The 27,720-nt window shown below is 41.4% G+C and overlaps 1 protein-coding gene across 6 annotated transcripts in view; it reads left to right on the top strand.

Annotated features, from left to right (window-relative positions):
- The window catches only part of GABRR3 (gamma-aminobutyric acid type A receptor subunit rho3), a 92,326-nt gene that overhangs the window by 55,069 nt on the left and 9,537 nt on the right, over positions 1 to 27,720 (top strand). For 4 of the 6 annotated variants that reach the window (XM_073305069.1, XM_073305049.1, XM_073305075.1 and 1 more), the window contains 5 exons: positions 8,904 to 8,971; positions 19,936 to 20,159; positions 22,078 to 22,146; positions 23,111 to 23,193; positions 26,120 to 26,260. In XM_073305069.1, coding sequence (XP_073161170.1) covers positions 8,904 to 8,971; positions 19,936 to 20,159; positions 22,078 to 22,146; positions 23,111 to 23,193; positions 26,120 to 26,260 — 585 coding nt within the window. Of the gene's footprint in view, positions 1 to 3,004; positions 3,088 to 8,903; positions 8,972 to 19,935; positions 20,160 to 22,077; positions 22,147 to 23,110; positions 23,194 to 26,119; positions 26,261 to 27,720 lie in introns of those variants that run through there. The other 2 variants (XM_073305094.1, XM_073305060.1) reach the window with 2 other exon arrangements.

A 27,720-nucleotide genomic window follows, 5' to 3' on the forward strand; every position in this document is an offset into this window, starting at 1 on the left:
AGGCGGTCTGGGCTCCATTCACTATTACCCTTGTGCATCACTTACCCCAGTGTAAAATGGGTGCAAATGCCCCCCCCTCTGCTGGGGTAGCGTATTTTAGCAGCTATGCAATGACTACACGAGGTGCAGGGCCAAGGTGAATTGGGCCCAGTGCCTCCAAAGACACCCCAGGAGCATGTTGGTTAGTGGCATGTGCGACCACCTGAAAAAGTTATAGCTCTTACTTCATAGAAGCACAATCTCTTTATCATAGAATATCAGGGTTGGAAGGGTCATCTAGTCCAACCCCCTTGCTCAAAGCAGGACCAATCCCCAATTTTTTCCCCAGATCCCTAAATGGCCCCATCAGGGATTGAACTCTCAACCCTAGGTTTAGCAGGCCAATGCTCAAACCACTGAGCTATCCTCCAGAGAAGCTCTCCTGGTGTGCATGAAGAGTGTGGGGCCCTGGCCATTGTAAGCACCGCTCTCTGGGGCCGACTGGCTCTATCAGTACAGCCTGCCTAACTACAGCTGCAACCTGCAGAGATACCCTGGAGTGGGGAAGAGGGCCTGCTGTGCTTTCTCCCCCCTACTGCATCTGCCCAGCATCAGCCATAATCTGGCTTTATGATGGGGGTGGGCTGGGCGGGGAGATTTACAGCACTCCGGTTTTGTGCATTCAGGAAGCTGATGCTTTTTCCAAGCTTAATAGACAGAGCTTCTCATCATTGTGATTCCTGGTGGACTTGTATCTGCCACATGCACTTGTGCCCCATAGCATGATTTATTCAGCTCAGTTAGCTGCATTAGCTAACAATACTGAAGGGGAGGAAAATCAGGTCAGAACAGTTGGGTAAAGAGCATGTATTTTAAAAGCAAAAGAATTTTTTTAAATAGGTCAAATTCTGTCCTCAGTTACACCCCATTGGGTTTCCCAGGTGTTACATCATGGAGCTGGGCCCAAAGATTTTGGTAACGTAGCCCAACTGAGTCTCCTCCCACAACAAATAATCTTCCCCTTACTCCAGGGGTAAGAGCATCTGGCTACCCACCGTCCATCAGCCTAAAGCTCACAGAAATTCCCTCTGTGAATTTCTCTGCCGGGGGAATTCTTCAGTTCAAATCTGTCCAGTTTAAGTTTTCTTTGTACCGCCTATATTTGTGGCCCTGTGGAGGTGAGAACACCTATTTTAGGATGATTGAGCCAAATCCTGCTTCACTTACGTAGGTGTAAATGTGGTATAACTCCATTGCAATCAGTGATGTTATACCAGATGTATGCTGGTGTAAGTGCAAGCATAATTTGTCCTTCTGACTCTTAACAAATGATGTTTTTAAAATTCAGTTCTGACATTACTAATTTATTAATAGATTAATTTGCATATGTAAACCCCACAAATAGGATATGTCAAGATGAATCAAAACCAGCAGGCTATTAATGTGCTGTTTCTACTTCTTGCCAAAGAAATGCTGCTTTGCCTGCAGCTCATTATAAAATGAGGTTAAGTGAACCAAACCTATAATTCAGAACATAGCTCTGGCTCTACTCAAACATTTAAAAAAAAAAAAAAGAAAAAGACTCAGTGTTATAATAATTTATTCCCAAAGCTTGGCTGTCACATTGTTTCCTTGGCTGGATTTTCTCTTTGCTTCTTTTTCATTTCACAGCTCTGTAGTTTGAGTGTCACAGGTAGGCAGCTACAAACACCTTCTTTCACACACAGGCCCTGTTTGCTCCAAAAAAAATGTAAAAATTAAAGGAAACCATTGCTTGGGGCACCTTGAGTTTACAATGCTTGTACAACATCTTGAGTCAAAACAAAAGCTGCCGGAGACATTTTACAAGCTTTAATTGTAGTGGCTAGTTGCAGCAGCAAGGAACAATCTTTATCTTAGGTGTGGCTGGGCTAGAGCAGTTTAGAATAAGTTTTCCCCAGTGTGAGCTCAAGAAGCCACAAGCATTGCAGCTGCACTTCAGCCAGTCTTCCCAACTCCATCCCACAGTGCATTGTCTTGTTTCAAATTTGGGAATTACTCCAAATCTCTGCAGCAATGCTGAACCTGCTGGATTGTCCTTCAGAAGTCCCAGAATGGTACAGCATAAGAGTGAGGTATACCCATGAACATTAGTCTGCACTAACTCAATACACAAGGAATTTATTACATTTTGTAAGTGTAGTATAGACTGCAGAGTTACTCTCTTAAGGGTTTGTGTCATGTGTATGCAGGCCATTTCAAAAGTTAGTGCAAAGTAAACCCTTGTGTTTAGACAAGCCCTAAAACGGTTTGCTTCCCAAGTAAAGGCTAGCGTCAACAGAAACCGTCCAATTTGTGTCATCATAGTCATAGAGCGCACGCGTCTGTCCATACAAGTATACCCCTGTGACGTTATTGATATAATCTGGGACCGTATAGATAATTTTGGCAACCAAGGTCCTGTAGTGGCACCAAATCTTGTATAAAGGGGGTCAAATAAGGTGTCTAAGACAAGGTTATGGTTTGCTGGTTATGATTATGCTGTCTATATGTGTGTATCATTTTTGTAGTTAAAGTTATGAATATTGGTTCTATACTGTCTGTATTTCAAAATCATGCTATGCTTCTGGGTGACACCCCAGACAAGTTGGTGTCAGCTCTGCCTAGCCTGCTTGATGGCCCATTAAGGACCATCAGCTATATGACTGACCCATTGAGAGAAGGCAGATACGCCTTGTGACTCAGCAAAGTATGCAGGGACTTGCCCATGTGACTCCAAACTCCATTTTGCTGTAATTTTCCACAGTAAGAACAAAAAGGTGTTCTTACACCTGGAAAAGACTATCAAGGGCTGATGCCTCATCTCCATCTTGTCTTCATTCCCACTTCTTACCTCTGGAAGGACTTTGCTACACTGAAGCTTTGAACCAAGGACTGAAAGACCCATCCCAGCTGTGGATGTACTCCAGAGACTTGATTTGAACCTGCAGTTTATTCTAAGAACTTTGCCATTACTGTATATAATTGATTCCATTTAACCAATTCTAGCTCTCATCTATATCTTTTTCCTTTTTATGAATAAACCTTTAGATTTAGATTCTAAAGGATTGGCAACAGCGTGATTTGTGGGTAAGATCTGATTTGTATATTGACCTGGGTTTGGGGCTTGGTCCTTTGGGATTGGGAGAACCTTTTTTCTTTTACTGGGGTATTGGTTTTCATAACCATTTGTCTCCATAATGAGTAGCACTGGTGGTGATACTGGGAAACTGGAGTATCTAAGGGAATTGCTTCTGTGACTTGTGATTAGCCTGTGGGGTAAAACCAAAGTCCTCTCTGTCTGGCTGGTTTGGTTTGCCTTAGAGGTGGAAAAACCCCACCCTTGGGCTATAACTGCCCTGCTTTAAGCAATTTGTCCTGAATTGGCACTCTCAGTTGGGTCCCGCCAGAACCAGCATTGTTACACCCCCACTGCTTGAATGCTGCCCACTTCCCTGATGCCATGATCTACACAACTTCCCCTAGCCATTAATCTGCTTAAATTGCTCCTAATGTGCTAAAACAATTTAATCTGTAGTATGGAGGCAGCCTAAATTATGATTCCACATACCATTAGCTCCTGTTAGCATTACCTGTACCCGCATTGCTTCTGTTCCAATTTTACTACAGTACTAATCAGTCCTGATGAAAGGTTGAACTGTGGGGAGACTCTGTTCCTTCTTTTATTGTCCTTTTGAAAGCCAGACCAACGTGAGTGAGCATGATGTGTTCCTCTGCCAATGGGGGAGCAGGGAGGGATTATGTATTTAGCAACTGTACAGTAGTGCAAACCTCATCCTCAGAAATTGTAATTGCCTAAAAGTACATGTCATGTTACCCAAGGAAAGGAAAGGAAAGTCAGTGGATCCACATGCAAATCTCTTAATATCTTATAATGCCCTTTTAAAAATATCATGGCCTTAAGTCTCCTAGCTGTCTGTTAGGTATTGTGGAACTCTTAGAAAATAATCCAACTTGGACTACAGGAGGAGGGAGAAAATAAATTGCATTGCTAACACCACGCAGAACTTCCACGCTCTTACTTTAAACTCTGGGCAAATGATCACTTCCAGATATCAAAATGATGTTTCCTGTCCAGCTATGATCTATTGTGTCACCAATCAGACTGGATTGACAGGCAGAACTCTCCCATTTGAGAGAGGTGGTTAGAGAGAGCTGCTCTTTGAATTCCTTTTAAATAATCTTCCTGTTTAGTGTTTCTTAACTACATTATTTGAAAGTCTTTTTTAAAAGTCACTGTCTTGCTCTACCATCACCTGCTGAGGACTTGCTAGAGTCTACCACACATCCCTCCTTTCACTCATCTGGCATCCTCTTCTTCTCTTTGTGCAAGAGCAATCTCCTCTGAATCTTCTGCTACTTGGATGAGCTCTCCTAGGTCTTCTGTCCTCATTGACTCTCCAGCTCGTTTCAATTCTAGCCTCAACTTTTTAATTTCTCTCACCTTTTAATTTGTTTAGATTTGCAATGACTATATATTGGGTAATTATTTGATTTTTCTGTGCCTCTGTTTCCCTACATGTACAGTAAAATTCTACTTGTCCACCTTAGTGAAGTGTTTTGAGATCTACAGATGAAAAGAACTATCTAAGCCTAGACTTAAGCACGTGTGTAGTCTCTGTTCACATTTACACTGGAGTGAAATCGTATGTTCCCTATTGCACACTGCACAAATTTTCCCCTAGTGATGCAGGGAGTGAAGGGGGCTTCCTCCCACCCTCTTTTGGAAGATACAGTCTTTACAGGAAAATAGCACTCAATAAACGTTTCAAGCCCCGTCTGCTCTTCTTGCCCAAGTCCTCTTCCTTCACTCTGATAGTCCTCTAATTTCCATCCTAGGCCTTGGCTACTTCTGGCACCATCCCATCTCAAATACTTCAAACAGATGAACAAAGATAAAATACCCTTTATTACTCCGCCCCCCCCCCCCCGTCCCCCGAGCTCTGTCCCCCCAGGGAACTGTAACAAATTCCACAGTAATTTCTTCTCCCTGTGGTTCCCTGACCCTTCTGTCCACCTGACCTCCCTCCGAGGCCCTTTTCAGGAGGGAGCATCATTAGGTCTTACTTATTCCTTGTTCCCTGCCTTGCCAGAGGGAACAGGAGCTTTTTTATATGCCTCCCCCTTTCCCAATATGCATTGTTGCAGAGCCTACAACTCCCATTAGGTCTCAGAACTCGAGAGGTGAGGGGGCTATGCTGGTTCTGTAGCCTCCTTAAAAAGCCAACACACCCTGTTACAACTGCATGCAACTGGAAGAGGTCTGATACTCCATCTAGTAGTGGGAGCTTGGAAAAATAGCAAACCATTCACTAGTAATTGACCCTCTTTCTTAATGTTGGAAGATTGTAATTTTTCCAAACTGGAACAAAAAAGAAAGGGTTAAGTTATTTCATGGGTAATGAATGATCTGATTATCATGGCACTGTGGAAGGATCAAAGCTTCTGGAATTCACTAGCTGACTCCCCTAAATTCTACGTGTATCCTATGGAAATGCAGGTGCAGTGCAGCAACTACATGGTAAAAGGTATAACTGCACAAAAATGCCTTTGAATTCTCTAAAGTCTGTCATAGGATTTTGTCATTCCTACCATACAAATTGACCCTAACATGCTGCAGAATTTGTGAGGACCTTCAGTTTTAGAAAAAGTTACGTAACGTGCATATGCATCTATTATCTTTCACTCAGGCTGCTGATTAAAATAAACTCCGCACTCATGAGAGAAACATTTGCTTGGTTTAAACCTTCTAAAATAAATAAAATGAAGAAAAACTGATTCCACAAGGCAGTACTTAAGTTTGCATGAATATAAATCCATCTGAAAATAATTTGGTTTTGCTGCTGAGGAGAAATTACCTTGAAAGTCTGCGGAACTTCCATTGTGAAAATCACTAATCCCTCTAAAATAATGATTTGTGGAAATACGCTAACTGGAGCTGCTCAAACTCCTCTTGCCCATCCCCCCGTTTTGTCAAACTGGGAAAATAAAACCCCAGATTTTCTCTTGATACTATTTTCATTGTCAGCCTCAGACACTGAAGTTCCCAATTTATTAACAGCAGCATTGTGGCATAGACACCATCAGCGCAAGCTTTTTCTACTCTGTCCCGTCTCTGTACCTCAACTCTGATCAACTCCACCTCTGGGAGAGAGTGAGTTGTTAATTCTTCTTTCTCTTTTAGGACTCAGCCCGGTGCTCTTTATATCAATAGACGCCTCTCCATTCCTTCATTGATTAATAAAGCCAGAAGGGATTATGATGTTCATTTAGTCTGACCTTCTGTATAACACAGGGCATAGAATTTCATCCAGTGACTCAACAACTTGTGGTTGAACTAAAGCCCTTTCTTTTAGAAAAACATCCAATCTCAATGTAGAGTCCAAGTGATGGAGAATTTATCTCCTCCCTTGGTCATCTGTTCCCATGGTTAATTACCATTGATTTCAGTGGAAACTGGCTCTGACTCACAGGGCCAAATGCTCCAACCCAACTAATAGAACCAAAAAGCCCAGAACAGAGAAGAACCAGTATGCATTTGTTGCATGGTAGGGGAGGGACAGGGTATAGAAAGACCCCAATTCAGCAAGGTACTTAAGCACATGCTGAACCATTAAGCATGTGAGCAGTTCCACTGAAATTAAAGGGACAACACGTATTTAAAGTTAAGCATGTGCTTAAGAACTTTGCCAAATTAGGATCAAAAGGAGTGGAGAAGTCTGTACCTCCTGCACTTGGTGGATTAGAGCTCTGTGAGTGCTTGATCTGCCCTAGCTCAGAGTGAGGGGTGGGGTTAGGCGAGTGCAGAGGGGAGGTAGTGGCCAGTGAATCCATAGCTACATAGATTTACCGACCTAAACGCCCATTTGAGGCTGGAGACACAGCAGCTGCAGAAGCTACTACAGCCTTGAGAGCTGCCAAAAAGAAGCAGGAGAAGCAGAGAGAGATTTAAAGGGGTCAGATACAAAGTATTACTTTTAATTTTATGTAAAGTTTCTTAATGTAAGAAAAATCTCCCTCTCTCTTTTTGTATACATAAGTTAGTTCAGAGCAATGAAAATAATGTATACTGTATTGAGGTGCCTTCATTTACATTTTTAAAATAATTTATTAAGCATCAGAGATGTGAAAATAATATCATCTATGGTCAATAATTGTTAAATGCAAATTTATTTCCTCTCTTCTCCTCTCCTCTCATGTTGAGCTCTCTTGGACTTTCTCCCACATCCTCAGCTGTTTCTTTCCCCTATAGTCCAAATGTTCTGACAGCAACCATGTCTCAGCCGTATTGCAGGTGCATGCTCTGTTCCTGTTTCTCTTGTTCCATGTTATTGACTGAGGTAATGATTCTGCAAATGCTTTGGCATGTTTATAACTATGCGTGTGAGTAGTTCAATTGGCTTCAAAGCCACAATCCTACAAACGTAATATTATTTTTATTTTAGATGTAGGTTGCACTTACGGTGCTCCCAAATTCTGCTTTGTCAGACTTCTGCAATCCCATTAATGTTACTGTCTCTACTCATGTGCTTGAAGTAAAGCACATGCTTAAGTTTTTTCAGGCTTGGGATCTTCACTGTAAAATATACTGGATAACTCATGTATACGTAAAGCATAACTGTTAGCATTGGTCTGGGAACCTTAACTTCTGCATTTCCTGACCTTGTTTTAATTTTAACTTTAGTGTTGCACTTTTTTATATTTTTAAGACCAAAAAAGTTCCAGTATGTGTCAGTGGCAGTCACCTAGCTGTTCTGCCTGTGTTTTGTAGATGGATTTTTAACTTATGTTTGCTGTCCAGAGCTCTGAAATTCAGAATAGTGGGCAGAATGGGAGCTTTGACTTGCAAAATACTTGATCAGGATTTTAATTTATTTATAAAATCTTACAGCAGTTAAATTAGTATCTATCTATATTCTCCCATACTCTCCCTGGTCATCACAGCCAGTGTCCTTACTGCCATTCCATAGTCATATAATAATTAATATTTCGGTGAGCAGGTTTTCATGATGTGGTGGTAAAAACCTGGGAGCTATGTCTTCCCTAGTGCTTGCATGCTCTGAAGTGTCCCTAGTCTCTGTTTGCCAGAATCTGGAAATGAGTGGCAGGGAATGGATCACCTGATAATTACCTGTTCTGTTTATTCCCTCTGAAGCACCTGGCCCTGGCCACAGTCAGAAGACAAAATACTGGATTGGATGGGCAATTGGTCCGACCCAGTATGGCCGTTCTTATGTTGCATTGTTGTTAGTACCAGTGTAGTTACACCAGCACTGAGAAACAGATTAGAATATCGTTTTACTTAGCAGTCAATGAGCAGGTTTCCCATTTATTGGACCTATATATCCATTTCAAGTTATTATAGGATAAACTTTTATTAGTTACCTGGTAAAGTTACTTTAGAAGTATAATAAATAATTTTCTTTAGAAGGAGGAGGAAATGTTTTCACTATTAAGTAGTCTTTACAAGCATTGGTGTATTTGATACAGGTATTTATGTAAGTTTTCCACAGGGCCATTCTAATGAGTTGTGTAAGCTTCATTAGTTTCAGAATCATAAGAAAATTTTCTTATGCTCACCAAACTTCAGGGCCCTGCTGTAAATCCCAGTCATACCCTGTGCTAGGTTGCAGAGAGATCTCTGAAGGACATGTGCTTATTTGATCAGATTTTTAATATCAGGTTTTCTTTCATTGTCATTGACTTTCTCATTTGGTTATTAAGGTTGGATTCAGTGCACACAACAGTTTTAAAATTAATTCAAGGCAGCATGTGTGTGGGGAGGTGGTGAACAATGCAGGTTGTTTAGGTTTATATTAACATATAGGTTTATATTAAAAACATTTGTCACTTCAGATCACATTTTTTGTTCTGCTATTTTGAAGGCTCACCGATACCAGTGGGCATTGATGTGCAGGTGGAAAGTATTGACAGCATTTCAGAAGTTGACATGGTAAGTTTTATCACTTAAATCCTGTTACTAAAACTGATGGAAAACAGAATTGTAACCAAAACTCTGGGATCACATAGGCTTCAGAAATAACCCTCCAAGATTCTGATGTAGAACCAATATAGTTAAATAAGTAGAATCCTACGAGATTATATTGTCATCTTGATACATTAAAGTTATTTCCATTGAAATTAATAGATGTTACATGTGAATATGTGTTAAATGTCTCCTATGTACCAAGAGACAAAGCACTTAATGGCCTGATTTTTCAAAAGTATTGAGCACTCCATAGTTCCTGTTAAGTTCAGGGGGAGTTCCTGGGTGTCACACATCTTTGAAAATCACTCTGCAAGCCCTTAGCTTGTGCAGGTCCTGTGCACAGAGGCAACTTTCATTCATTCTGCATCACAGCTTTATGTCCTTGACTTGCACTAAGAGGTTTTCTCACTCAAAGACATAATGCCTACACTGAGCCTTGTGTCCCTCCATTGCTATAGCACTGGTGTAGTATCACTGGGGCTAGCAGTGGTCTAAGTGGTAGTGTATACTGGCCACCCGCATTTTTACCACTATGCCATACAGACCTACTGTTAGTTGGTAGGCAGATGCCAGTATCTGGTACACACTAGTACATCATTGCTAGTTCAGCTGCAATAGTAACACAGCAGTGGTGGAAGAATCTGCCAAAAACCTTCCTATGCACACAGTATTGGAGAGGGAAACCCTCTTACTGCTAGTCAAGAACATGAAGTTGTGAATGCATCCTGTTCATACCATATTCACAGCTTCACTTACATTATTGCTGCGTTGTTCAATCCTAGAATGACCACACAGGTTAACGCTGAATAAAGAGCACATTTACAATATTAAATTCTCACTTCAAAGGCAGTTTTAGGCCATAGGCCCTGATCTTCGTATGGGGCCCATTACTCTCATGTGGAATCCCACTGAAGTAAGTGCGATGCCACAAGAGCTCAGAGGTCCATACTAGTAGATCACATTACAGGATCAGAGCCTAAATATCTTTTGAGTTCCTTTTTCACTGTAATTATTCCAACAAAATAAACTGCGCAGTCAGGCTAGGCTTGCACAGTAAAGCACATAGCAGTCAGATTATGGAAAAGCTATAACCATATTTGCAACTTTACCTCTTTCTCTTTCTGCACGTGCATAACAATTCACTGTGCATTCCAATATACTCTGCATTCGTGCACATCCTATGTCTCAAATAATATAACACAGTAAAATATATTTTTACAATCTTTGGTACACATTTTTGTCCTACTAGTTTACTTATATATGAAATTCATGATATTGCATGTATTTTATTTATTTATTTATTTATTTATTTTATAAAATGCACTGATCAAAAACTAAATGCAGATGAGATTTTTACAAAATGTATTAATTAACAAACTTTACAGATTGACTCAGTGTTCATAAAGGACTGTCATTATTCTTTTGTTAATGCCCAAAGGGGAAAGGAATCTCACTTCATCCTGGCAAAAGCCTGTATATATTCCAAACCCCAAAAGATCTTTTGTTCTTCTTTGCCTTTAGAGTCAGAATGGGATTTTCAAGGTAAATACATTTTCCAAGCCAAAGATACTAAGGACAAAAAGTTATAATGGAAGCTGACTGCAAATATAACGACAGGGGCTGCCACCTCTCCATAATAAGTAGGCCTTGTCGCATAGCATGGATATTGGTAAACACTGACCCTGTCTACATTGCTCAGAAAAACTCTGTTATAAGTTCATGACTCCTTCATGTTACCTGAGTACAATAAACACAAATCATTTGTGTCCACACAGCAGTGTCTTTCCACAGACCAACCATGTGTGTGCATGTTCACACCTATCCCACTGCCTAACTGAGTTTTTATCAATTCAGTCTGGGAAATCTGATCAGCTATATTGTAGTGCCCCAGCAGGAGCTGGAGTGCCCAGAGGACAAGCACATGCTGCTGTACAAGCAGCATGTGGGGTATTGTGCTCCAGAATGTCGTAGCGCCCAGAGAGCTAGGAGAGAGGAGAACCAACCAGCCAGGTAAACAAATGTGATTAGTGGGTCTTGTCTACACAACAAAATAAGTGTTATGATCTGCTTACTGGAAGGAAACTATGTTGCTAGCTTAGGCCCCGGGCATAGGGACATATGGCTAGTTGTCACAGCTTACTAACTGCATATTAGCCATGTTGTGCATGCACACAAATCCAGTGTAGAATTTAGCATCAACCATGCAATTAATTAGGTACAAACTCAGTTAATAGTATGGACAGGCTCAGTCGGGCCATTTACGAGCAGCCCAGTCAGAAAGTGAGGTGGAATTGCCATTTGCACGTGGCATTACAACAGAATAATTTGAGAATTTCATTCTACTTCACTGTAAATGGAATGTCAATATATCCAAGCTCATTATGAGCCGGTACCTGTGTGTGACTATATATGTATTACCAAAAAAAGAAAGTATGTTAAAAGAACATTAAGGTTGCAAAGTCAAGCACTGAAAAGTTAGGAAATGCCAGAATTAAGTTTGCCTGTGCAATCATGTCTTTGTTAGGGAACAGAGTACTCACAAGAACTAGGTTGTACACCATGTGCAATTCAGTGGGTCTCTTGCCATTTTGGTTGTTAGTTCCCAACACATACTTCACCACTCATCCTACTTGAGCATTAAAGTCACCTATCACAAGGAGTAAGTCATGTTTAGGTATTCTGTCATCTTTATCCTCATCGCTAAGTTCCTTTGTTGGACTATAGCACTATATGATTGACAGCTTTAGGAATCTGGTTTGGATTCTGGCATATAGGAGGCATTGGTTAATAGGTTCCTACATTGATGAGTGATTTTTCCACAGAATCGGTCATAATGAGTGCTACTCCTCTGAGTATTTGCTTTCACTACAACCTGAGTAAATGAAATATTTCTTCTCTTTCTTGAAGTCCTTCTCATATACACTTATCAATTTGCTCTCAGTGATACCCAGGATTTCAAATCGATAATTGTCCATCTCCCTCATGAGCTGTGAGATCTTTCATGTTTGAAACATTGTTCTTGTAATCCTTCTGCCAGGTGGAGCCGTCAGCCGTCAGGGCTGGGTTCAATATCTAGGGGTTTCTTTTCAACAGTACAACACAGAACCTGCTTGAGCCTCCACCCAGTAACCTGGGAAAATTACACCCCACCCCTGGTCACCTCTGAGAGGCAATACTTCCCCTCTTGGAAGCACAAAGTCTGAGTGTTGAAAAGAAACTTTTAATGAAAGGAGAGAAGTCACCTGACGTTAATTAGGGAAAATGCCACAAGGAGGATTCATAATCATAAAACAGTGAACAGGACACCCACCCCAGAGTGCATGGGGCAGTACCTTCTACCTCACGGTCCTGAGTTCTACAAGCAAAAGTTCCTTTTCTGTGCCCCTCTCTGCTCTCTCACCATACCCCACTCACAGTGATTGTCCTTAGTCAGTGAGGACCCAGGGTTCAGAGGTGCATCTGTGTGAGTTCACCTCCCACTCAGGGAAGAAGGCACCTGCTTGCTCCACCATCTGAGCACTTGCTCTGGCTGGCCGCCCTGCCAGCCGCTCATTCCGCTCCCGCAGGCCGATTGCTCGCCACTCTTGCCTCTCTGCTGTGACCTCTGCAGGTCAGTCTCTTAGTGATGGTCAGCTTTTAGTGATTTTCAACTTTTAGCAGGCTGGGCAGAAATGCTGTCCCATCACAAGTGGTTTCAGCTCTCATTTAAGCACTTAAAATAACAGAGGCTCCTAATGGAGACTATTTAGCTCTATCTTTGAAGAGTGGGGAGGAATAGGTTAAACCAGACTGGGGACCCTTAGGGAGAATCTACACCTCCTGGGACACCTGTCCCCTCCCCTCTTACTTTCATAGGGCTCTGTCATTCAAGCCCCTGGCTTAATGAGGTCCTTTCAGCTGCGGGTGACCTGCTCATTTGGGACAGGTTAAGCACAGTTCTGCTCCCCTTTATTCATACAACACTGATAACAGCATTTCACTGTCCTTGCATTCAGTACTAAAGTGATTTGTAACCCAGCACCAGCCAAAGTTGATCACTTTGAGCAACACTGCTCTATCTGCTGGATATCTAAGCAGAGCTACATGTGTTCATGTAAATACAGTTTGCTTGCTGTTAGGGGAGAGTTCATTCAGACCCTGCTTACATTCTCAAGTTCCAGTAACCAACTCTGAAGTGTTTTCTTGCTGCCAGCATCAAACCAGGATCCTGGTTTCCAGAGATTTGCTTTTACCAGAAGCCCTTCATACAGCATGAGGAGCTGGCAGTGTTCATTTTTACTGGGACAGTAGCCTGATTCCATTTCTAAAACCAGTGAGGTCTTTTTACATGACTAGGTGGTTTGCTTTGCACTCAGCCCTCCCCACTTTATCAGGGCTTGGGACGAGCAGCCACAGCAAGATGAGGTTAAAAATAAAGAAACATGGACTTCACCAAATGGCAGAATAAAAAATCAGATTAACCACATCTGCATTAGCTGGAAATTCAGGTCATCTGTCCAAGACATAAGGGCATATCGAGCAGCAGTTGTCAGCAGCGCCCACAATTTTTGCATTGCTAACCTCAAATTAATATTGAGAAAGAGCAACCTTACACAGAAAGCAGTAAAGAAAATCAACAGTATACAACTGAAAACAAAAGATTACTGCAAGAAATTCCAGCTTCAAATAAGGAACAGATTTGAGGCATTGCCAGAGGCAGAGGAAGGTGAAAGACAGAATGGACCTGGATAGGCAATGCTCAGAGACAGTGTGATTCAAACTGCAGTAGTCACAGTTGGGTGCATTGTCAGGACACCTTGGTGAAGTTTTGATAAGATGTAACAATGTCCTGTACATCAGCAGAGTAGAAGAAGAAGATGGAGAAATGAGAGAATAAGTTCGTATATTTCTGGAAAATAAAGATCAGTTTTTCACAAAAAAAACCCCCAAAAAACAAAAATCATAGAGCAAGAATTGGATAAACCAAAAGACATGCTGTCTTATTGAGGAATGAAAAGTATTGAAAGGAAAACTGAATGCTATGATCAATAAAATATTGGAAAAGGCAAAGGAGGAGTATAAGAGAACAGACAAAGAAATGTAAGGAAAGATAAACGGAGATAGGCTGAAGACCTAGCAGTTGAAATCAAAACTGCTGCCATGGTAGGAAACCACAGAGCTGTTTACCAGATGATTAAAGCCTTGTATAGAGATTTCAAAATAGGACATGGATCAGTAAAAAGCAAAAATAGAAAAATGCTTACAACTGAGATAGAACAAAAAACCGATGGGCAGAGCATTTCTTAGAAGTCCTCAGCAGACCCCGTTCCACCTCAGCAACAGACTTTGATGGAACATGGGAATCTGATCAACTTGACATTAATATATGTCCAACAGAGATATCAGAAGTACAGGCTACAATCAAAAACCTGAAAAGAACCCCCAAAGTGGCTGTAACAAAAAGCAAAAATGCTAAAAGTACTTGATACCACCATCCTAAGGAAATTGACAGAGCTGTTCAATGAAGTTTGAGGAAAAAAGACCACCTCCTGAGCATGAAATCATTGTCGGAATACCCAGAAAGAGTGATCTTATTGACTGTAACGACTGGAGAGGAGTTATATTACTCTCTGTTGCAGGGAAAGCATTCTGCAGCATGATACCACAAAGGATGAAAGAGGCAGTGGATGCAAAGCTTAGAGAAGAACAGGCTGGATTCAGGTCCAAGAGATATCGTGTAGATCAGATATTCGCACTAAAGGGTCATCATAGAAGAATGGATAGACTGGCAAGCTCCCATCTTCATTAATTTAATTGATTTTCAAACAGTATTTGACAGTGTGCACTGACATACATTGTGGAATTCTCTTTAGTCTGACAAAAGCCCAGCTAAAGTTGTCAACATCATCAAGGCCTGGTACAGAGATGCAAAGTGCTCTGTAAGAGTGAACAACCAGACAACAGTGTGGTTCAGTGTAGACACTGGTGTGAAACGGCTGCATTTCGTCTTCACTGTTGTTTGGCATTGCCATAGACTGGATAATGAAGAAGTCTGTTAGCAACACAAATGGCAGGATAGATGGTAAATAGCTAGAAGATCTTGATTTTGCAGATGATATTGTGCTACTGAATGATATCCCTGAAGCCACGGGGGGCTCTGTGGGTGCTCAGGGTGGGTCAGGTCAGGGATGCTGCGGGTGGGCAGACTGGGGGGAGCCACGAGGAGCTGGGTAGGGAGCCTGCCAGCCCTGCCCCCAGCACCAGCGTGGGTCCTGGGCTGCTCGCCCCTTGAGCACATGTGGCATCCCCTGGACTGCCCACCTGCAGCATCCCTGGCTTGACACCCCGTCCCCCCCCAAGCACCCGCAGTGCCCCCCACAATCACCCATGGCACCCCTAGGTCACCTCCACCCACCCCCAACATTTAGTCGGGGTATATAGTACAAGTCATGGACAGGTCATAGGCCGTGAATTTTTGTTTACTGCCTATGACATGTCCATGACTTTTACTAAAAATACCCATGACTAAAATGTAGCCTTATTCATAACCAGCCAAGAGATCTGAGAAATCAGCAGGTTGTTTTTACCAGCATCAGAAGGAAACACTGGACATATTCAGTGTATGTATTCTGGGTGCCAGTACACAGACTCCCATGTGTAGCTGTCACATGGAAACCAATTGGTATGAGGAAGTGAGGATGCCCAAGAGAAATCTTAAGAACTCTTAGCAAGGAGGGCAAAAGAGTTGATGTCAACTCCATAGAGCAAATGGAAGCAGCAGTAAATGAGAGAGAGGAATGGAAGACACCGGTTTGCACTCCGTACACCAACACTGGTGTGAGAGAGATATTTTTAAAAATGGAACCGTACTTTGGGCCCCTTGTGTATATGCATGATGATAGATACTATCTTTAATTACATGATCACATGCTATTTTTTTCCCCACAGGACCCATGCCTCATTCAGTGCACAAGATGGACCTGCTCTGGAGATGGCTCAGGGTTGTGTAACGAAGGAGACTGTTGTCTGTAGTACCGTTGTCTTATTTGTTGCAGAAGCTGAAAGATGTGTGTTGAATGAGGCAGGGGACTGTAGGAAGAGAAAGGATGTTCTGATGGTTATGGCAATTTGAATGTTCCCTGGAGAAATGGATTTTATCTCTGCATATGTAATATTGGGCAATTCACTTAAACCAGACTTTTCACAGGTGGTCACTAATTTTGTATTCCTCATTTTCTCAGTGCCTTGCTTGAGACCCTGGGGTCTGTTAAGGCTAATTCCCTACTGTGGCACTTCGAGTACAGAAGATGGGGGCCCTCAAGGAGTTTAACAATTAACACTGGCCACTCCAGGCTTATATTAAACTCCCAAGGTTACAGCTTTTCTCTGACCTTGGGTTGGTAGATGCTGTCACCACCCAAGTGCAAAACCCCTTTGAGAACCCAAGAGGGTGCACTTGGAAATTCCTTCCTGTGGGGTTCCCTCAAGCCCTTTCATCCCCACTCCGGAGAAGAGCTGAGGGGGGAAAAAAAAAAGGAAATCAGCTGTTGCCACCAGCTAATTAAACAACACATGCACAAACCTCTTAAGACACAAAAATCCAATTATGTTCTTAAAAAGGTAAATTTTATTAATAAAAAAAGAAGAAAATACATCTGGGAACTTAGGTTTTTGCTATATTAAAAAAAAACCCTACAAGGATTAAGCATCAAGAATAGCTCTCTTGAGGTCCAGCTTAAAGGTTACAAGCAAAACAAAAGCACCTGGGGTTAGCACAGAGGAATCCACAAATCGGAAAGAAATAAAAGGGATAAATGTCGTAGCATCTTCCTAGACATTTCCTGATCTACTTACATATCTGGGGGTTTAGATTAGTAGTTTCTAGGTATGATACTGATGATTTTTCATACCTGGCCCAAGCTTCTCACAGCGTAACTGCTCCCTGTCTGCCTCTCCCCGAGAACAACAACAGACAGACAAAAGGGGGGTCTTATTTCAATTTTGAAAAGTTCTAGCCTTCCCATTGGCTTTTTTGGCCAGGTGCCCACTCACTTCCTTTTACCTATGGATAGCAGTGAGACTTTTTAACCCTTTATAGGTAGAGCAATTAGAGAATAGCTACTAAGAGGGATTTTATAACTGCTGGCTGGGTGGGTGTCCATAAAAGGGAGCTACCCTCGCCCCCTTCATTTTCACAGGGTCTAATCTGAACAAGTGCTGAGCACTCACATCTGCAGCTGAAATCAATAGGACCTATAATTTGACCATTTGCAGTCTTAATAACGTTCTTTAAGCATAGTCTGTGTGTGTATAATTTCCTAGGCTTTTAAAAAAAGCAAACTGAAAAAAACCAGAAATTCCATCATGTGGTATCCTATTGACACCCACATGGTTCATCAGCAGGGTTGGAACCTTTAGATCAGGGGTTCTCAAACTGGGGGTCGGGACCCCTCAGGGGGTTGTGAGGTTTTTACACAGGGGGTCACGAGCTGTCAGCCGCCACCCCAAGCCCTGCTTTGCATCCAGCATTAATAATGGTGTTAAATATAGAAAAAAGTGTTTTTAATTTATAAGGGGGGGTCACACTCAGAGGCTTGCTGTGTGAAAGGGGTCACCAGTACAAAAGTTTGAGATCCACTGCTCTAGATCCACTGCACAGACGTTTGCCACTTGAGCTAATAGAATAACTGATAGCAGTAGCGTGTTGCTATCCTCTGTGTGGATCAGCAGTAGAAGAGAATGAGACCCCGGCTTTGCCAGTGGGTTTCACAGATATTTTCTGCAACAGAAAAATGGTGAGACTCGGGTATCTTGGTTTCCATTCTAGGCTGTGGAGGAGGAGTGTGTTCCAGTGGGGGACAGACTCTTCTGCTCATTTCCTCCAAGTGTGGCCACTTCTGCCCCATCCCTTCCAACCTGTCCCAGTCCCATCTCTTCCCCACCCCCGGCTCCTTGTCCTAGTCCCATTCTCCTCACCTAGCCAATCCCAGATTCTGTTCCTCAGGCTTCTCATTCTAGTCTCCTTGCCCAGCAAATCCTAGTCTCACTCCTTTGGACTCCTCATACCAATCTCCTCCTAGCTCCCACTCCCAGTCTTCTTGCCAGCCATTCCCAGTCCCCTGGCTCCTTGTCCACAGGCTCCTTTCCCAGCCAATCTCAGTCCCCCACACACCCTGATCTGTCTCTCTACTCCCTGCTTCCAAATGCCCCTTTCCCCCAAATCTCTCTTCCCAGAGTTATCCTCCAGTCTCAGTGTCCCTGCCTCCCCTGACTCCTTGTCTGAGTCTCTTTTCCTAACTAGTCTCAGTTCTTCTCCCTTGGATCCTGGCTCCTGGTCAGATCTGTCTCCACACACGCTCCACCTCCTTTTCCTCATCCACTGATTCCCAGTTTCAGTCTCTTTGCCCTGCCAGTCTCAGTTTCCACAGCTCCTCATACAATTGCAGCCTCTCCACTCCCACTGGCTTCCAGCCCCTCCCCCTGTTTCCTCCACAGCTCCTAGTCCTAGTTTCCCTCCCCACACTTGCCAGCCTCTGGTCCTAATCTACTCCCCCGACTTCTCCTCCAGCTCTCCAGGTTTGGCTTTTGTCCCCTCTCCATTTGACTCAAGTGGCCGCTTCCTCCATACTGTTTGGGTGTCAGCATGTGGGGTCATTGAGAGCACAGTAGAACAGGCCCCCTGCTCTCAGTTCAGGTGCTCAGCCCCACTCTGGCCTGGAGCTGCCTTTGCAGGGTAAGTCCACTTCACCCTGTCTGGATGATGCTCAGTTACTCTGTGGGGATGGTGCACATGTAGTCTCCTCACATGTAAGAACTGTGAAGGGATGGGGGGTGCTCAGGGCACATGAAATCTTCCGGAAATTTAGCTGCTCAGAATCTAAGATGTCTCTGCTTAGCATGTGCAAACTGACATTTTTCAAAGTCTTATAATTTGGCCAAATTTGGGTAGATTTTTAAAGGAACGGCCAAAGACACATCCCTGACACAAAGGCCACCCCTTGCCATATTTCAAATTCTCCAAAGAAAGGGGGTACTGAAGTTTTTCATAGAAAAAAAATTAACATTGCAAAATAACATATTTTTCCTTAGCCTTGGAAATGATTTTGGCTGAAGTTCTCCAAAAAAAAAATAAAAATTCATTTTGAGGCAGAGACTCAATTTCAGCTGAAGTTTGGCTAAGTTATAGGACACACACAGGTTCTTATAAGGGAAATGTTGGGCCACATTAATAATAGGTGGTGCTCCCAGCCTCACCTGTAATAGTATGTGTACACAAATCCATTCATTTATTGTGAGTTCTAATATGTTATTCAGGGTCCAGGTGCCAATAGGTTACATTTTACATTTTTGAGTCAAATTTTGATTTTAGTTACTGTGGTGCAAATCTGGTGTAACATTCATGTAAATCTACTGGGTTAACTTGAAATCAGAATTTGTTCTTGTATATTTTAGATAATACAAACTCATTTATTGGCTGCAGATGATAAAAATGAGGCATTAATGTGACATCAAGAGAAAACAGCAAAAAGTTCAGTGGAAGGGCTGTAGAGCAATTTCAGTTGCTTTTATCCTACTTACTAAAATGCTATTTTCTTTTGGGGACTGTTTTATACTTTGGGCCCAATCCAACAGCCCATTGAAATCAGTGGTAGTTTTGTTCATGTAAGAAAGAAGTCTGGGCTTCAAAATCAGGCCCTTTGTTGGCTGAACTGTAAGTACCACCTAACTGGGGTAAACAGCAGACATCTCAAAATATCTTCCATCTGTGTTGTGCTCTCACTGCATGGCTTTGGTTTGGCTCTCTCTGGTTTGAGAAGTCTGCTCCTGAAACCCAGAGCAGAAGTAGTTCAAAGTCATCAAGTTTGATTAGGTGTACTGGTTATTATTGCTGTATTCAGAACCAGGAAAACACACACACATCTCTTCCTCTTAATTTTCTTTATGCAAAGGACTTCACGATGACCTTATACCTCAGACATTACTGGAAGGATGAGAGGCTTTCATTTCCTAGTACCAAAAACAGAAGCATGACCTTTGATGGAAGACTGATCAAAAAGATCTGGGTACCTGATGTATTTTTTGTCCATTCCAAAAGATCTTTCATCCATGATACAACTATGGAGAATATAATGCTCCGAGTGTACCCTGATGGCAATGTACTCTTCAGCCTAAGGTAAGGACAGTTATCCCCCCTATAACTATCAACAGCAAAATGCTACAGGATTGCCTCCTGCCTGAGCAGAGCAAGCTCAGAAGTTGTCGAACTGAGAAATTATCTGAGATCCTTGTGGTTAAATATGGAGTTTTCAAAGTGGTTTATTTTTTTATCTGCCCAATATGTTGGGGTTGTCACAGGTTCTGTTGTGTATAAGGTGGCAGCTCAGGGCTGACCAAAAGTCACATTGGTCCTTTCCAAATAAGGAAATAAGGGACCTTAAACAACACCTCAAGATTCAGAGATGTGGATCGGCATTAATCCCTGTTTTCACTAAGGAGACCCTGGGAACTGGTGACTACCTGTTTGTCAATACCTAAGACAAGCTCTGTGTCAGCTAACGTGATTTTCCAAGTATTTGAAATTCCTAGTTTACCACTATGAAAATAAATCCAGAATGGACATTACAGCTTATAAAATTTCCTTTCATTCCCCTGTTAAACATTTTCTGTAGTTTGTGTGGTGGGATGGTGGGAATGTTTACATCTTGTTCATTTTTTTAAAATTTATACGTAAAGACATCAGATATAAGAGATTGCTACTATTAAAAAACTACTACTGTTAATGAGAGAGACAAGGTGGGTGAGATAATATCTTTTACTGGACCAACTTCTGTTGGTGAAAGAGACCAGCTTTCGAGCTCCACAGAGCTCTTCAGACCTTTGAAAGCTTGTCCTTTTTACCAACAGAAGTTGGTCCAGTAAAAGATATTACTTCACCCACCTCGTGTGTCCCATATCCTGAGAGCAACACTGTATACTACCATGAATGTCAATGGCTATATTAATATTGCAGTACTTCTTGTGCATTTCTGTCCAGTGATTGTAATAAAGTCAGAAATTGCTAACAGAGAACAAAATTCTCCCCTTGGCTCTGCATTAATGATGTCAGCCCTGAAATTTTCTCTCCATGGTACATGCACAGCATTGCCACAATATCAATAGGAGTTCCACACAAACAGTCAGAGCAGATTATTGGAGTTGATATCAACTGTGCAGCACTTAGAATTGTTAAAGAAGCCCTAATTTCCCTACAAGAAATTGGTAATGCTTTAGACAATAGCTGCATCATTAAACTTCCCCTTATTATCTGCAATGTATAGTTTATTTTTTATTGAGGAGTCTTATGTACATTGTATGACGTCGCAGAGATGATCTTAATGGATGAAATTTTCCCCAGCGCAGGGGCCTGTGAACTACATAAATCCCATTTAATCTGGACTTAAATAGTGCATAGGCCTTGTATTGGCCCTCTGCATAGAGATGAAATTTCATAGATTCCTACACCAGAAAGGACCATTGCAACTGTCTATCTAACCTCCTGTATAACATAGGCCACAGAGTAAATATAGGCCACAGAATAAATTTAGAGGCACAGCGATTATTACTTCCCCCGCTACCTGACACCAATAGTTCTGAGATCTCCCCAAGCATTTCAGTTATTTGTCTGGAGAGTAGTAGTCAAATATATGTATATGCATGCGCACACACACACATAATGTTTAAACAGATTGCAAGATTTTTATGTCTGCCAATCACAAAGTCCGTTAGGAGACTGTCTGCTTTCAATTTAGTGCAGTATATTTCCTTGTGTGAAATCGATCAAAGGAAACATTCTTTGGTTTCGAAAAGCTTTATAATGATTAAGGTCATACAGTGTGTCTATAGTCTTTGCTATATTAATGCCTGTCTTCTTAAAGAATCATATGTTCATAAAAAACATCTTTTGATATCACATCCTAGGTTAGGATGTAATCCAAATCCTTATTTGTGGAAAATGTGCATAGTCCACAGATTTATCTAAAACGTCCAGAATCTAGGATTTCATGTTTTTTAAAAAAAATTCTTGATAATCTTATCTTCATTCTATCAATCAGTCAATATACAGCTGCTGGTTTATTGAATCTTCTGCAGCTACATAGACTGAAACAACTGCACCCACAGAGGTACAAATTTTATACATTATTTTAAAGTGTCAACTTCAAAGCCTTATTTCAATCACATAAATTCCTACACTTGTAAACATCCATCCACAATGCAGTTACCAGCCATTAGTCATTGAAATTCAATTATAAGCACAGTAAAATTCAATTTGGGTTTGTCTCTGGAAGATCAAAGCAAAATGTCAAGCAGGCTGTGACAGCACAGGGAAATTTAGCAATAACTAGAACTATAAACAGTATTTATATATGAACTGCTGCCTCTAACCTTTTATTTAGGTTTATTGGCTAGAATGTCAGGGACACTGATCCTCCACACATTCATGGAAAAGCAGATGGAATGACAGAATTAACATCTTTGCTTGGATTTTCCTACATTTTTTAGAATGATTTTCAAACATTCATGCATAAAATGTGTTAAGCACTTTTCTATGTGAAGTCCCCAGTGTGAGTGGGTGGAGCTTGAAAATCAGGGTTTATCTTTTTATGAAATTGTATTTTATAGCCTTTCTAGTCGTGAAATTATCCTCTGCACTGATGGCTCCTTGGCTCTGGAGTCAGAAAGACTGGAAATAATAGCAGCCAGAATTCTGAACTTCCCCCTGTTGATCCTGTTAAGGTGTAAATTTTGAAGTGTAACTATGAAGAATTCAAAAAGTGACAGGAAGCAACATTAACTTTCTATGGTCGAAAATGGGGAGCCAGCCAGTGGAGAGATTAAAAATTGGGGGCGAAACAGTAATAAGAAAATTCTGTCTATTTAAAAAAAAAAAGTCTCCCACTGGTTTGGATTTACCTTTTAATCAAAAAAGATATTTTAGAATACGTAATTCAAAATGGCAAAGATCAGAAAACTTTTGAAACCCCACAGTGACCCCAGGGTCCACAATAAGTTGTCTACAAAGTCACAGATTCCTCTTAGGAATAGTGAAAATTACCTTCAACAATTGTTTTCTGGTCCTTATTGTAGGATTACAGTTTCTTCCATGTGTTTTATGGATTTCAGCCGATTCCCTCTGGACACTCAGAACTGCTCTTTAGAACTGGAAAGTTGTAAGTTTGACTCAATCATGGTACCATATATATTCATTATATGTGTGTCCTTACCCACACTTCATTTTTGTCATAGTAGTTCCCCCTTGCTAGATGCCTTTCTACTTTGGAAGACATGTGACCTCAGCCTTTCAGTCTACACATACAGAAGACTGGCCTTTCTGGGGACTTTTGGGAGTAACCCCCCCCCCCAGAATACTGAACATTTTTGGAAAACAAGAAAGGTAAAGATGTTCCTTCCTACTTCTTAGGCATGGAGAATAGTACATTGAAAGATGGAGTCATTTTTCCTTCAGCATAATTCATTTTTAAAAGTGATCTGCAAGTATCTGTGAATAACAACAGAATACAAAGGCTTCTAGATCTTGTTCTCCTGGTGATTAGTAAAAACCATACAAACTGCAGTCTCCATGGTACAAGCACCCAATGTTATGCCTGATAATGGTAGCCAGACATTAGAGCTGATTTAGGCCTGAACCGGCTCACGAACATGGGTACCAACCTCAGGGCAGACTATGAAGAAGCAGAGCACAAACCCCAAATTGGCGTTCTGTAATTAGAGTTCACCAACCAAGTATCAAGTGTGAACTCCTTAAGCTCTGTAACAACCTTAACATGGAGTCACAGACAGTCCCCTGGGACATTTTGGTTTTGCCAGCCAGGCAAGCCTGCCTTTGTGATAGATGGTCCCTTACACTAAAAATCACAATAATATTCAGGTTATTCCCAGTTCCAAAGCAGCAGTCACTTACCCCAGGTCAGTTGTACCTTAGATCTCCCACAAAGACAACTCTTGTAGCTAATCCTGTAATAAACTAACTAAAGGTGTATTAACTAGGATCAAGAAATCGGAGAGTTATTTACAAGGTTAAAGAAGGCAAACACACACACAAATGAGTTACAGTCTTAGGTTCCGAAAGCTAATAGTAGCTGCTATATATACAAGCTCAGTATGTCCTTTAGGGCTAACCCAAACTAAACCTCTTGGGAATCTTTTGCTTATCCTTAGGAGTATTGCTCTCTCTGAATTCTAAGCAGCATAATGATGATAATTTCTTCTTAACAGGGATTTTTATTCCCTTCCCCCAGGATTCAAACTGTGATGGGACAAGGGCTTGTGCACGTACCCTCTTCATGGGTGTCAGAGAAGCAATCACCCCTGATGTTCCACAATGGTGTGTCTGGTGTCTATAGGCCTTCTTTTGTTGGGGAGGAGATGACACCTCTTGTGGTAAACTAGTATTTCCCACGTGGTAATGCTTCTCTCCTGACTATGGGGGTTTACAGGCTTAGGTCTGGTCTACATTACAAACCTATATCGGTATAACTACGTCGCTTCGGGGTGTGAAGAATCCACACTCCTGAGGAGCAGTTATACCAACCTAACCCCCTATGTAGACAGCACTATATCTTGGGGGAGTGGATTAACTACGCCGATGAGAGCGCATCTCTTCATTAAAGCTCTACAGCGGCACATCATTTTAAGTGTAGACCTGGTCTTTGCAAACATTTTTATAGTTACAGAACGAACACATAAATATTACCCTGTAACATGGGATACAGATATTATAAGTAAGAGTAATACATACAGCCTCCTACCAGCATTTCATAAAGTCTAAACACATTCTTTTAACTCTAATATCTGTTTTAACAATACTAACTGGTTCCCGGCTATGAATTTGTCAGAGTTCAGCAAGGCCCAGGGGTCTTGGAAGGAGCTGGCACCTAGTCTACCAGCATTGCATCTACTCATGCTGAAATCAATGGCAAACCTCCCATTGATTTCAGTGGGTGTAGGAGCAGGCCCTTAGAGTTCAATCCAGCAGCTGCTAAACATGTTGAATTACCTTAACTTCAATGGGAGTTCTGTACATGGAGTGGTTATGGGATCAATCCCTTAAGCAGCAATTAGCAGAGGTTTCCCCCATCCCAAGTGTGGGCTCACTTTGTGCATCTTGTATATTTCCATAGCCAAGATTCAAATCCAAACCACTGCTGGGAGAATTGCTGCAAAGATTTTACTACAGATAAGCCTCAAAAGTTCAAGTAATTACCAAAACATATCAGAACTCCTTTGGTTATCACAAGAAAGCCACTCTCGTGAGACTTTTGCTTGCTCCTGGTTCCAGCTAGGTTGGAAATACCCTGGGCCAAATCCTGAAGTCCTTGCTCAGTCAAAAAACTTGTTGACTTTGATGAGAATTTTACCTGAGTAAGGATCAAGTCAAAATTGAGTAATGACTTCAGAATTTGGCCTCTTGTGACATTGTGAAACTTCTGCTTTACGGACTAGTCTGAAGAAAGAGAGAGCAAAGGCACACACAAATGAGAGAATGTAGGAATCAATTGACTGAACTTTTTCAAGCCTCAAAAAATTGTTTGTTTTGCCACTGTCAAATAGTTTATATTTTACAGGGACAATTTTTATCTCACCTAGCCTTGTTTGCCCACCGCTAACCAAGGACCCTGTGGTCTGTAGGAAGCTGTAGAGCTGGGGGGAGAAGGGGAATTCCATTTTGCAGAGAATTTCAATATTGAAAAATAGGGTTTCATTCCGATTTGGATTGAAAAGCAAAAATTTCAAAATTCTCTGTGAAAGGGAAGTCCCAGCTCTGGGGCAGTTTGCTGGCCGGGCTGCCCCAGAGCTGCAGATCCTGGAAGCTGTAGGGTCCCAGGTAGGAGCCAGGTAGGTGAGCTGGAAGGAAAGGCAGGATTCCATCATGACTCTGGCTGGGTCCCATCAGAACTTTGTCAAAATTGAATAATCCCTTTGAAACATGTAGGTATCGATGAATCGGCAAATTCCAACACAAGAATGTTTCATTGAAATTTTTCCAACTAGAGTGAGTTAAGGTGCTGTCTCCGATGAATCAAGTGGAAGCCTCAGCCTACTAGAATTGGTAATTTAGCTTTTATTTTTTCTTAGATGCTTATAATGAGGATGATCTAATGCTGTACTGGAAACACGGGAATGAGTCACTGAGCACGGATGAGCACATCTCCCTTTCCCAGTTCTTCATTGAAGAGTTCAGTGCTTCTAGTGGACTAGCTTTCTACAGCAGTACTGGTATATTATGCTTGTTGACATTAGAAAATAAACACCTAGCTTAACCGTACAGCATATACTTTACATTTTATTTTACTATTAATAGATAATGATGAGCATTATCATTTCCACTAAGAAAACCTAGAATTATAAACAGACTCATCTGTTTGCTTACAATGGATCTGTCGGCACTCTGGGTCCCAGTTTTTTGGATTACGTTACCTGTGTAACACACTGTCTATATAACACTGAGGGGCCACATAGTATCTAAAATAGAGCCTGTAGAAAGGGGGCATGTAGAGCAGTAGCCATGTTGCCAGCTCTTGCACTATTTGGTACTTTTCTTAAGGCTCCTGGAGCCAGGTGATCATGGGAGGATCTCAGCTTTCTTTCGTCTTTTTTTTTTTTTTTTTTAAGTAAGTTTCTAGCCTTCTTGGTTGCAGAGAAAAAGCTTGAAAATACGAACCCTGAAGGCTCAAAACCTAGCAGGCACATAAAAAGAACCCCAAATCTATTCTTTTTCCAAAATCTTATGGCTCTATGCGCCTGGGTAATGAATTTTGAATGCTAGCTATGAAATGTTGCGAAAACAATCCAGTAATCATGATGCCTCCACAGCACAGCTGACCTCAAGGAACAGATGTTCAGAGCACTAACAACTATTCTAACTCAGCATTAATTGCTCACTAAATTTTCCATGTTTATACAAAAAGTTTCAGAGGAAAATCGCTCTGTCATAAAAATATTTATGGAGACCCCAGTGCAACCTTGTTTCAATATAAATATCTGCCCCAAAAATATGGGTCTTAATTTCCTCTTGTGGTTCTGGCTCTATTCTTAACCTGAAAAGAGTCCAGGACCCTTTGAGAGTATTATGGTCATGAATTCATGCACGGCTGTTTTTTATCTTCTGTATATTGTGCATGTGATCCTAAATACTGAAACACTTCTGTACCTAAATACAATCACAGTACTTCAAAAAACTGGTTAAAATAATATGCATGGTGTGTATGCTGTAGTATCTACTGTGAATCAGTTCATTTCAGTGAGTATGTTGTTCCTCAATTATCAAAGCTTATTAATGGAGTAGAAATGATTTCATGTAGTATGGTGATGTGCATAAAGCTTAATAAAACACTTTAAGACATGCAGGAAAGCTGCAAATAGATTTATTTACAGGAAAGTTTTTTTTCCACCTTTCGATGACATTCATTTAAAACTGCAATGTTTGCACTTTAATATCTGCTATTAAATTCAGCAATATTTTTAACTAGTATTGAGGTTGTGATGCCATCCAGCTAAACTTGGAAAAATTCAGTTTGCACATCCTTAGCTCTGGCTCTTATGAAAAAGTGACGTAAAACCGTATAAGCTAAAGGTAGAATTCCAGACTTAAAGAGCATCTCTAACCTGAAAAGTGTCCATCTGCATGTCAGTGTGGAGCTCCTTGTTTGTTACGCCTCACTGATATCCTCGTCATT

This window comes from Lepidochelys kempii, chromosome 1 (assembly GCF_965140265.1).
Source record: "Lepidochelys kempii isolate rLepKem1 chromosome 1, rLepKem1.hap2, whole genome shotgun sequence".
Taxonomy (NCBI): Eukaryota; Metazoa; Chordata; order Testudines; family Cheloniidae; genus Lepidochelys; species Lepidochelys kempii.